The sequence below is a fragment of the Pseudorasbora parva genome, chromosome 25 (assembly GCF_024679245.1).
Source record: "Pseudorasbora parva isolate DD20220531a chromosome 25, ASM2467924v1, whole genome shotgun sequence".
Classification (NCBI taxonomy): Eukaryota; Metazoa; Chordata; class Actinopteri; order Cypriniformes; family Gobionidae; genus Pseudorasbora; species Pseudorasbora parva.
Window position 1 is genome coordinate 34283973 of NC_090196.1, and position 15138 is coordinate 34299110.

At 46.0% G+C, this 15138-nt stretch overlaps 1 protein-coding gene across 1 annotated transcript in view; it reads left to right on the forward strand.

Annotated features, from left to right (window-relative positions):
- The first annotated feature begins 5881 nt into the window (after positions 1 to 5881).
- Positions 5882 to 15138, forward strand: part of LOC137065045 (uncharacterized) — a 100116-nt gene continuing 90859 nt past the window's right edge. The window contains exon 1 of the mRNA XM_067436610.1: positions 5882 to 5959. Coding sequence (XP_067292711.1) covers positions 5914 to 5959 — 46 coding nt within the window. The 5' untranslated portion in view covers positions 5882 to 5913. The remainder of the gene's footprint in view (positions 5960 to 15138) is intronic.

Consider the following 15138-nt stretch of genomic DNA (forward strand, 5'->3'; position numbering starts at 1 on the left):
GGTACATTAACACCATGTAGTTGCCTCCTCAGTGAAACCAGGAGAGGCTCAATAGAAATTGCATACAGAAGCCCTGAAAGAGGGCACCCCTTCCTTATTCCCCTGTTTACAGAAAAAGGCCTCGTTAACGAACCATTAAGTCTTAACATGCTGTAAATGTCCTTATATAACAACTGGATGAGAGAAACAAAATAAGGACCAAAACCAAAGGCTTCCAGGGTCTTAAATAAATATTGATGGTCCACCCTGTCGAATGCCTTTTCTTGATCCAATGAAAGAAGACCAATGTCCAAATTGTGCATTTTTGCAACTGTAATAATGTCTCTCAGCAAGAAAAGATTATCAAATATCGATCTTTTGGGGATACAGAAAGTCTGATCTTTGTGAATGACTGATGCCATGCAGTTCTTAAGTCTATTAGTCAATGCCTTTGATAAAATTTTGAAATCAGCACAGATCAATGATACCGGGCGCCAGTTCTTTAGACACCCAAGATCACCCTTCTTTGGGATCAATGTCAGAATTGCCCTTCGACAACTCAAAGGAAGAGTTCCTTGATCAATGCATTCAAGAAAAACATCATAAAGGTCTTGTCCAATTATATTCCAGAAACACTTATAAAATTCTGCTGAAAGTCCATCCAAACCGGGTGATTTCCCAGCACTCATCTCCTGAACAGCTTGAGAAAGTTCTCCAAACGACAAAGAACTGTCCAAGTCGTCACGCTCCTCTTCAGATATCTTAGATAAGTCACTTAAGAATTCACCAACTGCTGCTTCATCACAGGTTTCAGAGGAGTATAAATCTTTGTAAAAGGAAAGAGCATAACGTTGTAGTTCCCATGGGTCAGTTGTAACTCTGCCACCTGGAATCTTCAATTGATGAAAGATTTTTTTTTCTCTTGACTTTTTTTCAAGTCCAAAAAAAAAAAAAGGCTGTAGCAGCATCCATATCATTCAGCCGGGCAAACCTGGTCCTTAAAAGTGCCATTTTTCCTCTTTCCTCCAATAAATTCTTTAAAAGAAGCTTATCTCTTGCCACAGAGTCAATAGAAGATGAATTATTATGGGTAGAGTCGCTGCTTTGCCCAAGGATGTCTTGTTCGAGAATCTTCATTTTTTCTTTAAGGGCTGTAGTACTATGTGCAGTGAACTGTTGGCAGAAGGACTTAATTTGAGCTTTGCCATTGTCCCACCATTGACTCAACGACTGAAATTGGCATCTCTCCTCTCTCCAAGTTTTCCAGAAAAGATTAAAAGAGTGAATAAAGGTGCAGTCCTGTAATAATCTATTATTAAAGTGCCAGTGTGTTTTAGAGAATCCAGAAAATGAGACAGAAACTACAATAGACAAATAGTGATGATCAGAAAGAAAAGATGGCGAAATCGAGCTACTAAAAAACCTACCCCTATTGCTTTTTGCAACATAGACACGGTCAAGTCTAGCTCCAGACAAATGATTGGAATTAGCTTTTAGCCATGTATACTGCTTGACCCCAGGAAAAGCCTCCCTCCACAAATCAACTAAATTGAAATCATTAATTAATTTCTTTAAAATCTTAGCTGAAGATGGGTGCGGTTCATCATGATTCCTGTCTAGATCCGGATTAACAGTACAATTAAAATCACCACCAAGTACAATAATATTTCCCAAAGGCCACTGTGCCAATGCATTAGAAAGTATTCTGAAAAAAATGATACGTTCTCGACCAACATTTGGTGCATACACATTAAAAAAAGAAAAATGTGTATCACCCAAGACAATATCAGCCCTCAGAATCCGACCAGGCATTACTTCAACCATGTCTGCTTGACTACAGACACTTGGGGAAAAAAGGATGGCAATACCTGCACTAATGTTTGTTCCATGACTTAATAAAACATTGCCTTTCCAGTCATCAACCCATTGTACCTCATTCTGCTGATCTGTATGTGTTTCCTGTAATAGAATTACATCTGCCTTCTTTAAACGCAAATAATCAAATAAAGTCGTTCTCTTTTCACTACCCCGACAACCATTGATATTAAAAGTCCCAATATTTAAGGTTGTCATAAGTAAAGAAAAGATAAAGCAAAGAATCAGCCAAAATCTCACCCTGTTAACTGACATGATCCTATTAATATTTTTTAACTTCTAATCTTTTTTTAACCAAACTAACATGTTTCTTGAGTCTATATCGTTTTTGTTGATCAAGCTCCTCCAAAGAAGCTTTTTTCATAGCAATGACACAGGAATCAGCAAAAAGCTGCAAATCAGAAAAATATTTTTCCAATTTTGGTTTTCGCTGATTAAAAGTGCTTTCCAGAAAATCATTAAATTGTTGCACCGTATAATAAGATGGCTTCATTAGAAGACTACTTTTCCTGTCTGTGTTGCTTCCTTGTGAACTGACATCAGTGTAAAGATCATCAATATCAGATTCCTCACTATCAGAATCCATATCTATGGACTGAGTGTCAGCTCCCTCGGTGATCTGGACCACCTCACCCAGTGCCAGACCAGCCGGTGCGAGCGAGTCCTCGAGTCCCGTGAGCTCAGCTGGCTCTCCCGGCCGCTCTGGATCGCTTGTTCCCGCATCGGCAATCTCTAATGCACCGCTAGTCTCACTGCTGGCATTATCAAATTCACTAACGCTCACCGAACTATTTTCTGCAACCTCAGCATGACTGTTCGTTGCGTGCCCTTCCGGATATTCTTCACCCTTAGACAAAGAATCAGATACAGCGCGCTCATCGGTTTTATTGCCTGAATCCTGATTAATATTTACCGAGGTAGTAGCCACCATCTCCGCATGTATATTAGGTTCAGTCTCATTCTGATTAGCCACCTTATTAGATGGGCATTTCTTTTTTGTGTGACCAAAAATCCCACAAGAGAAACATTTCATTGACTCCGTACTGATAAAAATCGTATAATCTTTTCCTTCCAAAGTCAATTTCACTGAAACATCTAAATTTTGAAATTCAACATTCAAAATCATGAAAGTTTGACGCCTAAAGGACATCACATGCTTCATATCGGGATTTTTAACCCCAAGAGGAATCATTTTAATCGGCATCAATATTTTACCATAGCGGCCAAGTAGTCGCTCAAGTGAGTCATTGGAAATGAATGGAGGAACATTAGAAAGAATGACCTTATTAGAAGGGCTCGACAGCGGTAAAACGGGCAGAAAAGCATCACCAACAGACAAACCAACTTCTACTAAATGATGAACCATAGACTCTTCTTTCAAAAACACAACGAAAGCTTTATTCATTCTAGATGCTGACAATATGTTACGAGCACCTATTTCACTACTAATAGCAGTCAAGCAGTCTTCAACTGAGATAGATCCATCAGGAACACATTTACAGCCGTTCCGGGCGGTTAACGTAGCAAACCCGTCAGAATCTGCTTACCCCTACCAGCTTTAAACAACTAGAAAGCAAATTAAACTAAATTACTATAGAAAGAGGAAAAAGAAAAGTAAACTCACTCAAAAAGCCGTCACACGCGCTGAAACACTCACGCGCACCTCCCAGTCACTCCGCACATCCGCACATGCGCACACACGCAGAGAGAGAGAGAGAGAGAGAGAGAGAGAGAGAGAGAGAGAGAGAGAGAGAGAGAGAGAGAGAGAGAGAGAGAGATTATTTAAGAAGATTTAAGATCTCACCCACCTTAAAAAATGTGTTTTATTCTCCATGTGTTTCAGGTGATGCTCATCATCTGTCAGAGCTGAGGATTGTGTTGATGGGTAATAGATATACTGGTAAGAGTTCAACAGGAAACACCATCCTGGGCAGAGAGGAGTTTGACTTGAAGAGATCTGCTCAGTGTGTGAGGAGACATGGAGAAGTAGCAGACACACACATCGCTGTCATTGAAGCTCCAGGATGGTGGAGTAATTACACTGTAGAGGAGAGTCCTGAGTTACTGAAGCAGGAGATTGTGCTCAGTGTGTCTCTGTGTCCTCCAGGACCACACGCTGTGCTACTGATCATAGATGTGGATGATAGATTTACAGAGACTGAGAGAAGAGCATTGCAGGATCATCTGGATCTTCTCGGTCAGAGAGTCTGGAGTCACACTATAGTGCTGTTCACTTATGGAGACTCTCTGTCAGACACATCTATAGAGCAGCACATTGAGAGAGAAGGACAGGATCTCCAGCGGATGGTGGACAAATGTGGGAACAGGTATCATGTGCTCAACAATCACAACAGGAGTGACCACACTCAGATCAAGGAGCTGCTGCAGAAGATTGAGGAGACAGTGGCACAAAACAACGGCCGCCATTTTGAGATAGACAGAAAGATTTTACAGGAGGTGAAAGAGAGAAGAAGAGCAGAGGAAGAGAGAGCAGAAGAACGAATGAAGAGGATGAAGAAACAGAGAGAAGACATCAGATCACAGATGAGTGAGTACACATACTTCACAGTACTGTAGGGACTCTGTATGAGGGAAACGGGTCTATTTAGCTCAAATTAATTTATGAATTAATTCATTGGGAATTTTGAAAGAGTGTATTTTACGGCCGAGCAAATGACTCGTCCAGCGTTGATTTGAACGGCGTAACTATCAGTTCTGCAGCAGATATTAATATCCACACAATAGTCAAACACTCTTTCATAGGCTGGTAACAGATCAGCAGTTTAAGACATTAAATTCATCAGCACATAACACAAGAACACTTATCTTTAAATACAAATTAAACTTTATTGATTACTCCGACAGGTAAAACTAATATCTAACACAAACACGCACACACACTCACACCTACACTCACCCACACACACCTAAACATGTAAACACTTTTATTTCACTTCCAGAATGATGTAATTACTCGATTGTCAATTACTGCACTATTAAGGTTTGTATGTCTGTATGTCAATAAAAATAAAATAAAAATTGTCAATATCTTTACATTTTTTGTAAAACACATTTTTTTCTGCCAATACAGATCAGATTCTAGGTATGTTTATGTCACTTTAGGCCTAGGTTTTCTCCATAAAGCCTTTTATAAATATGATCAGTCACTTTTTTTGGCTTTCTTTCCATCTGAATGAATGTAAATATAATGCAGTCGTGTGTTTGCTGGTGTTAATTGCCACGAGTGCACTGATAACACTTTCCCAGCTGTGAACACACACGAGAGATTCATTCACTGGTTTAAAGAGCCAGCTTAATCATCTTTTTAAGAATGTAGTTTCTGAACACATTATTCTGAAGCTACCAACTTAAGAAGTGTGTTTTATTCTCTGTGTTTCAGGTGACGCTCATCGTCTCTCAGAGCTGAGGATTGTGTTGATGGGTTATAGAAGAGCTGGTAAGAGTTCATCAGGAAACACCATCCTGGGAAGAGAGGAGTTTGACTTGAAGAGATCTGCTCAGTGTGTGAGGAGACATGGAGAAGTAGCAGACACACACATCACTGTCATTGAAGCTCCAGGATGGAGGAGGAATGAACCGGTAGAGGAGAGTCCTGAGTTACTGAAACAGGAGATTGTGCTCAGTGTGTCTCTGTGTCCTCCAGGACCACACGCTGTGCTACTGATCATAGATGTCGATGATAGATTTACAGAGACTGAGAGAAAAGCATTGCAGGATCATCTGGATCTTCTCGGTCAGAGAGTCTGGAGTCACACTATAGTGCTGTTCACTTATGGAGACTCTCTGTCAGACACATCTATAGAGCAGCACATTGAGAGAGAAGGACAGGATCTCCAGCGGATGGTGGACAAATGTGGGAACAGGTATCATGTGCTCAACAATCACAACAGGAGTGACCACACTCAGATCAAGGAGCTGCTGCAGAAGATTGAGGAGACAGTGGCACAAAACAACGGCCGCCATTTTGAGATAGACAGAAAGATTTTACAGGAGGTGGATGAGAGAAGAAGAGCAGAGGAAGAAAGAGCAGAAGAACGAATGAAGAGGATGAAGAAACAGAGAGAAGACATCAGATCACAGATGAGTGAGTACACATACTTCACAGTACAAACGGCTTGTTTTTCTCTTCTGTGTTTCTCTGTTCTGTCTGTTTTAATGTGAAGGATGGACATTATTAAAGGAACACTCCACCGTTTTTAGAAATAGGGCTTACTCAACTTCTTTCCTACATTTAGATATGTGGGCAAAAGCATTTTTGTCTCAGTGCATTGTTTTAGTTTGGCAGGGTCGCCGCTAGCTTAGCTTAGCATAATGAATGGAATCCTATGTTGCCAGCTAGCATGTCCCGAGTAAAAGTGATCAAAAAAAAAAAAAACCCCATCTAATTACTTCTTGTGGCCTGCGTATTCACTACAAATAGCGATGCAGATTAAGATTAGGCGATTTCCTAGGCAGATATTGACTTGGGACTATATTATGGGGAAGCAGAGATATCACACAACACATGAAATCGTCTCAGGTTACGTATGTAACCCTAGTTCCCTGAGGGAACGATACGCTGCGTCGAAACGCTGTGAGAACGCCTCTGCGTTAATGCGTCGTGAAGCGCCTGTAGAACCATTCCATCGGAAAAAAGATCGATCGTCGGCGTGATGACGTCATCGACCGGAAGCTATAAAGCGTCCGTGAAAACAAACAGGAACTAACTTCTGATAAAGCCTGAAGTAAGTGATCACGGACACGCCGGGGAGTATGGCAGAGCGACGCAGCGTCTCGTTCCCTCAGGGAACTAGGGTTACATACGTAACCTGAGACGTTCCCTTTCGGGGAACTCGAGCTGCGTCGAAACGCTGTGAGAACGCTTATACCCACATCGCCATAGGACCAAGTGTCTCGTATGTGTGAAGCCGAAGCGCACACGGTTACGAGAGTACCTGTGCCCCTACTGTAGATGCCAGGTCTAGTTCGTAGAACCTGACGAAGGTAGAAGGAGACGACCATCCGGCCGCGTTGCAGATATCGTGGAGGGAAGCCCCCGACAAGAGTGCTTTTGAAGCAGCCATACCCCTGGTAGAGTGCGCCCGGACAGCCAGTGGAGACGGCTGCCCGGCCGCTTCATAAGCAAGTGAGATGGCCTCGGCCACCCACTTGCTCATCCTCTGCTTGGATACTGGAGCCCCCTTCTTAGGGGGTCCAAAACAGACAAATAACTGTTCAGATTTTCTCCACAGGGCAGCTCTGTGGACGTATGTATCCAGTGCCCTCACAGGACACAGCAGATTTAACCTTTCCTGGTCTGACGTCATAAACGGAGGAGGACAGAAGGCTTGTAGAGTGATGGGGCCCCGTGGGCTCGTAGGAACCTTGGGGACATAACCCGGCCTGGGATGCAGAAATGCTTTCACCATCCCTGGCGCAAACTCTAGACATGAGGGCCCTACTGACAGGGACTGAATATCTCCTATTCTTTTAAGCAACGAAATGGCCAACAGGAAGATGGTTTTTAAGGTGAGGAACTTGTCCGAAACCTCCTCCAGAGGTTCGAACGGTGGTCCGGACAAGCCCCTCAGAACAATGGCCAAGTCCCATGCTGGGACCCTCGAGTGCATAACTGGCCTCAACCTTAAAGTGCCACGAAGGAAGCGTGTAATTAGAGGGTGTCTTCCCAAAGACACTCCACTGAAAGGGACGTGGAAGGCACCCAAGGCCGCCACGTACACCTTTAGTGTGGAGGGGGTCAACCCTGCCGAGAACCTTGCCTGCAGGAACTCCAGCACTGTACCGACCGGGCAGTTAACTGGGTCCCACTGGCGTTCTCTGCACCATGCTGAGAAAAGTCTCCATTTCAAAGCGTACAGCTTCCTTGTGGACGGAGCTCTGGAGTGTAGGATGGTCTCTACGACCTCGGCCGAGAGACCCTCCTCTATGAGCCTAGCCCCCTCAGAGGCCAGGCCCACAGTTTCCACATCTCCGGGCGTGGGTGCAGGAATCTCCCGCCCGCCTGAGAGAGTAGATCCCTCCTGGTCGGAATCTCCATCGGAGAGCCTTCCAGGAGAGATATCAGGTCCGAAAACCATACTCGGGTCGGCCAGTTCGGAGCCACTAGAAGTACCTGGGCCCCGTCCCGGCGTACCCTCTCCAGAACTCCTGGAAGCAAGACAATCGGGGGGAAGGCATGCAGAGGCAGCCTCGGCCACTCCTGTACCATGGCATCCAGCCCCAGCGGGGCCGGATGGGTCAGAGAAAACCACTGCGGGCAGTGAGAATTCTCCGCCGAAGCAAACAGGTCTATCTCTGCTTTCCCATAAACCTTCCAAAGGAGCTCCACCACCTCTGGGTGGAGTCTCCATTCCCTGGGCCTCGGCCCCTGTCTCGACAGGCTGTCTGCTTCCTGATTCAGGGCCCCCGGGATATATACTGCCCTGATTGACAGCAATTTCCCTTGGGCCCACAGGAGGATCCGATGTGCCAATTTGTCCAACGGACGAGACCTCAGACCCCCCTGGTGATTTATATAGGCTACCACGGACGTGTTGTCTGTCCTGACTAGTACGTGGTGGCCCCTGAGGTCGGGCAGGAACTGTTTCAATGCAAGAAACACTGCGAGCATCTCTAGCCGATTTATGTGCCATTGCCGCTGATGTTCCTGCCATAGACCCTGGGACGAGCGACCACTCATGGTCGCCCCCCAGCCCGTGAGAGAGGCATCTGTCGTTAGCGTTACGCGACGAACATGAGCCCCCAACACGGGACCCTGAGATAAAAACCCCGGGTTTTTCCACATGACCAGAGCACGTAGGCATCGCCGCGTGACTTTGATCGTGCGGAGCGGATTTCCCCTCGGGGAGAACCCTTTTGATTTGAGCCACCACTGCAGTGGCCTCATGTACAGTAGGCCAAAAGGTATCACGTTGGACGCTGCTGCCATGAGCCCTAACAGTTTCTGGAACTGTTTCACAGTGACGGCTCGGCCTAGCTTCTGTTCTTTGGCGGCTGCCAGGATCGATGCTATGCGTGTTGGCGATAATTGCGCCCGCATAATTACCGAGTCCCAGTTCACACCCAGAAAAGTGGTTCTCTGAGCCGGAGAAAGCACACTCTTCTTGGCGTTCAGCCTCAACCCCAGCTTCGACATATGGGCGAGAACAGCATCTCGATGCTGAACCGCCATCTGCTCTGTATTCGCTAGAATCAGCCAGTCGTCGATATAGTTCAGAATGCGGATGCCCTGCAGACGCAGCGGCGCCAGAGCTGCATCCACACACTTGGTGAACGTGCGGGGTGACAGTGCTAGACCGAAGGGAAGTACACGATATTGGTATGCCTCTCCCCCGAAGGCAAACCTCAGGAACTTCCTGTGATGTGGAAGGATGGACACATGAAAATACGCATCTTTGAGGTCTATGGTGACAAACCAATCCTCCGATTTGACCTGCGCTACAATCTGTCTGAGTGTAAGCATCTTGAATTTGAGCTTGGCCACCGAGCGATTCAATAGCCGCAGATCTAATATTGGGCGTAAGCCCCCATCCTTCTTCGGCACGATGAAGTAACGGCTGTAAAAGCCAGACTCCCTGCTGGGAGGGGGAACCCTCTCTATAGCCCCTTTTTGCAGGAGTGTCTCTACTTCCTGTGCCATTACCAGAGCCTGCTCCGGGCCCACCTCTGTAGGTAGGACACCGCAGAAAGGAGGTGGCCGACTTCTGAATTGAATGGCGTACCCCTTTTCTATTATCTGCAGGACCCAATGAGATATATTTGACAGACGTTTCCACTCGTCTAGAAAATCTACTAAGGGAACCAGCCTCTCGAGGCTGGCCTCTGGTGTATTTTGAGCAACAAGCGCAGTGCCCTGAAGCGGCGGACCGGCAGGGAACAACTGACTTGACTGCTCGGGGGCCCCCCGAAGGGGGTGCGGACCACCCTCGGGTGGCCCGCGGAGACCGACTGCGCCCCGGCATTGCGGCGGGGTTGGCAGCGCGGCCCCCCGAGGGTGCCGTAGGGAAACGGGTACCGTTAGCAGGGGTAAACACCGTTTCCCTACGGGGGGAACCACCCTCAGCGTCCTGACGCTTCTGGCATCAGGAACGCTTCGACGAGGCCTTCTTGGCGATCAGGACTGTCTGCAGATCAGCCCTGCCCCTCGAAGGCCTCGTCCCCACGCTGAGGGGGAGCTCGGGCAGCGACGCTCTGCTTTTGTTGAGCCCTGTGTGAGGAGCTCGTACCCGGTTTGGGCTGCTTGGTGGTATCAGCAGCAGCCCCAGGGACCTGGACCCGGAGAGGGAGGAACTGCTTGAGCGCCGCAGCTTGCTTTTTCGACTCCTGGAACCTCTCGGTGACAGTGTGGACTGCGTCACCGAAGAGGCCTCCAGGAGAAAGCGGCGCATCAAGCAGAAAGGCTTTCTCCCTCTCCTTGATGTCTGTGGGGTTCAACCACAAATGCCTCTCCGTAGCCACCAATGCTGCCATGGAGCGGCCAACACATCTGGCCGTCTCCTTGGTGGCCCGGAGAGCTAAATCAGCTGTAGTTCTCAGTTCAGCGACAATATCTCCCCCCACAGCATCACTACTATCCAGGTCCCTCAGCAGGTCAGCCTGGTATGCCTGCACGATAGCCATCGTGTGCAGGCATGCAGCCGCCTGACCCGCTGCCGAGTACGCTTTACCCACCAGCGCCGACGTTGTTTTTAATGGTCTGGTGGGTAAAGTCGGGGCCTTAAGGGACGATGCCGAAGAAGGTGAGAGATGGCTCGCGAGCGTCTCTTCGACCTTTGGCATCGCCCCATAACCATACTGTCTCAGCCCGCTGATGTTGCTGTAGACCGAAGTCTGCGGGCTGAAGACATGATATGATGCCGGTCTCCTCCACGATCTTGCCACCTCGGTGTGCAAGTCGTGGAAGAACGGCAGGCCCCGCCGCTGAGGTTCTGAAGCGCGAGATGGCAGGAAGCGTTCGTCTAGCTTGCTATGACGTTTTCTCCCTGCCTCAGATCTTTCAGTGGGCCAGTCGATGTTTAATCTGGCCACTGCTCGCGTCAAAACCTCAACTAGCTCCTCACTAGCAGGGGACTGAAGTGGCGAGTCTTCAGTATCGATACTTTCAACGTCCACCTCCTCAGAGCTGGACAGATGAAGTACCGGCGACTCTCTCGGGGGGGGAAGAAACCGCCATGCGTGCTTCCATGCCCCGAGAAGAGCCGCTGGATGGAGCAGGTGAGGGCAGAGATAAGGCAGCGCCCGTCTCTAACCCCTCTGCAACATCCAGTTGTGATCCCCACGACTGCAGCCTTCGCTCCGCCTCGGCGGCAGCGGGACCAGAGCCGCGGGGAACACGAGCCGAGGCACCCTCCTCGAAGAGTGCCCGGCGGGAGCGCAGCGTTCTCAGTGGCATACGCTCACAGTGCTCGCAAGCAGCCCCCTCGAGGGCTGCCTGGGCATGCTGCGCTCCCAAGCAGGCTACACAAAGAGAGTGTGTATCCCCACCCGTGATGTAGCGTGGGCAGGGATGAACACACCTCTTGAAGTTACTGCTTTCACTCGCCATAATCTATCTATTTATTTTCTCTTTTTTTGTAAATATAGGAATATTTAACAAAAGGGTGGAAAAACTCTTGCAAATAGACAGACAAAAACACCAAATAGACAGACAGGTTCACACAGATCGCTTGCTGAAGGCTCAGAAGCTAGTTCCTGTTTGTTTTCACGGACGCTTTATAGCTTCTGGTCGATGACGTCATCACGCCGACGATCGATCTTTTTTCCGATGGAATGGTTCTACAGGCGCTTCACGACGCATTAACGCAGAGGCGTTCTCACAGCGTTTCGACGCAGCTCGAGTTCCCTGAAAGGGAACCCACGACTTCCGTCAACATACCAGCGTGAATAGTAGCTGGCTATTTTTCATACAGTATATGAATGGTGATGAACATGGCTGATTTTGTGAGAGACGAAGAGGGTTACTTCTTAGACAGTCAAGATCCAGAACCATACCTCTATGAACCAGTTTTCAGAAGAGGAGCTACGCCTGCGTGCTTTGGGAATAGAACGACAGGAGGAGGTTGCGATCACTCAACAGCCGGAGGACGTGAGGATTAGAGCCGACACGAACTGGTGGTGTGAGTGTGCTGGAAAATGTCCCTCTATGCCGACTGAAAGAGAGTGTCTGTGCTGTGGCGAGTGGGAAAAGTTACTGCCATCGATGACCAGACTCAACGCGTCAGATCGAGATTAGCGTGCCCACAGTTGTGTCACAGCTACTGAGGATTTCACTGCGTTGGTCCATTCTGCAGTACTCGCTGTCGAGCGATCGCAGTGTGTTGTGTGATATCTCTGCTTCCCCATAATATAGTCCCAAGTCAATATCTGCCTAGGAAATCGCCTAGTCTTAATCTGCATCGCTATTTGTAGTGAATACGCAGGCCACAAGAAGTAATTAGGTGGGGTTTTTCTTTAATCACTTTTACTCTGGACATGCTAACTGGCAACATAGGATTCCATTCATTATGCTAAGCTAGCGGCGACCCTGCCAAACTAAAACAATGCACTGAGACAAAAATGCATTTGCCCACAAATCTAAATGTAGGAAAGAAGTTGAATAAGCCCTATTTCTAAAAACGGTGGAGTGTTTCTTTAAGAGAAATGTAAAAAAATTAATGAATGAATTAAAATGAATTAAATATAGATTAATGCATGTTAAAGCTAGCTACACAAGTTATTCAGGTAAGATCAGTGGGTGATTATTTTCTTGTGTTCTTTGATTAACTTTAATGACTGACGGCAGGAAGTGGACTATAGGCTGCTGTCACTTTAAGACCGAATGCACAATATTGAATCTAATATACTGACACGCATCTGATTTCTTTCTCAACTGCTTACATTCGGTGAAGACAAAACCGACTGTGTTTACTATGATACTCGCCAAGACAGCTATTTTTGGCATATTTTAATGTGTATCTGTCCATTCAAACACAAGACGTTCTGTGTGTGTGTGTGTGTGTGTGTGTGTGTGTGTGTGTGTGTGTGTGTGTGTGTGTGTGTGTGTGTGTGCTATGGATGAAGCGTCACGTGCCACACACCAGACACATCGCGTTCATGTTCAAGCCGGCAATGCAAAACACTGAATCTAATCACCATACAGGTAAACGGTTCACTTCACAAATGAATAAAGTGACGTTGACGTGTTTTGATGTAAAAACTGCACAGATGGAAACAGAAAGGACAATCGATATCATATCTGTCCATAAGCACAGGCTTTATTAAATACACAGAAAGAAAAACACTGAAAGAAATGTCTCCAGCCTAGGGTGAAGTCATTACACATGAACTACGATTTGAGACCATTTGAGTCATTTAATGGAAAACTGTAAATGGTGTGACAGGATTTTGAGCCACTCTTCCACCCTGGACACCCTCTGGCTCCGCCACTGCAAGTTTCCCAATGTTATCAACACGACAGTGTAAGGCCGCCCAAATCGTCCCAATGGAGGCTAACGATCGGCGGGTGAAGTTCGCTGCGCGTTCGTCTTTTCAGCGGGGAAAAGGGGATTTTATTCCAATTCCTCGTTATCTGACTCCATTTAATGATAATTTAGAATTTGGGTTAGAATGCCAATTGGTTATTTGGTCATTCATTTTTAATAGTTTACGTACACATTTAATTATTCCGTTTAACCCTTTGTTGAAATTATACCCAACCTGAATAATTCCAGAGCAAGTCAGAATCAATCAAAGTGTAACAATTTATTTTACAGTCAGGTAAATGTATAAAGCCAATTACATAGTCAATTCAAAGGTAATCCATATATAACATCAAATACTCTGAAGTAAAGAATGAAATGTATACCTGACTTCTGAAAACTGCATAATGCTGGCTATCTCGAGACATCCAGCATTACGGGCTGACCGGTTTAAAGTGTCAAGCCCTGAGCTCTTTGCAACATTTCCTTAAATACCCAGAAACAAATGCACAAACTCTTTCAAATGTAAACATGAGTGCACAATGGGAATTTGCATTGATCAAGACTTGTATTGATGTAAAGGCCAAATGGCTGAAAGCCACACCCACCAAACTAAGACAAGATATCTTTAAACCCTTAAAACATTGATTATCTTTTGGTTAACTTCTGTGGAGTTGAGATATTTGTACCAGTCGCACTGAGACATTTCAAATGATATCAAACACATATAATACTGTATCGTGTGGATTGACATTGTAATATAGAGATTTTGTGTGTATTTTCAGGTGATCTCAGCATGAGACAGGGAAGGAATTGGGGGAGACGGGGTATATAGGGAAAGATGTAGATTAGCTGATAGTGAGGTGAGACTTGCGTCTCCAGTGGTGTGTGAGGGACAGTTCAGATGTTAATTTCCTTTATTTTCTCAGAGAGTCCTTGTTCTTCATTCAGACATTTCGGCATATACTAGTTTTTTCAGTCTTACAACAGCAAATGTTTCTGGTGTTTGTTGGTCATGAACACTTAAAAACTGCACTTATCATTTCATGAACATCATTTCTTATGCAGACATACAGACTCAGTGTCATGTTGGGGTCCTGGTCAGGATTATTGTGTGATAATGACTGGACGTTATCTCTGGCTTAATGTATTATGTAGAGGTTTTAGGGTCAGTCCATCTCAAGTGGTCTAATGGCGGCTGCTAGTGCTGCAGTCTATGTGTGCTTCTCAATATCCCTCCTCGTTTCCTCGCTCCTCCGTCCTCCATCCTATGACCCGGAAACCGATGGAGCTCAGCCATCTTGAAGGAGATCTCAATTCTCTAACTGCACCGCGAGGAGGCGAGGATGGAGGAGTGAGGAGCTTCCTGAGGAGTCATGAGCGAGGAAACACCGGAGGATCCTTAGCGGAATTGTTTTATCGACTTAATTCTCCTCCCCCTTCATATCGTGCCACAGTTTATTAATCATTATTCTTATGTTTACATGTACAATACACAAATGTTTGTCAAATAACATCACCTGACAGGTGCAGAATTATATCAAAGAACAAGAAAATGAACGAAACAAATAGAAACTAATATTATACAACGAAAAGCAGTTCATAACTGGAATTCGTTGTTAATTATAAATGGTAATATTGTTTAAAATATGGACAAATGTGTTATTTGTGGAGGCTGAAGCTTACAATATAAATGGTTATCTCTAATGTTCAAGAATCCCGACTAAATCCAGCGGTGTAGAGTCATCATTAACTGATGCCGCTTTAAAGTGACGTTAAAGGGAGCGAGGATATATCAATCCACTTG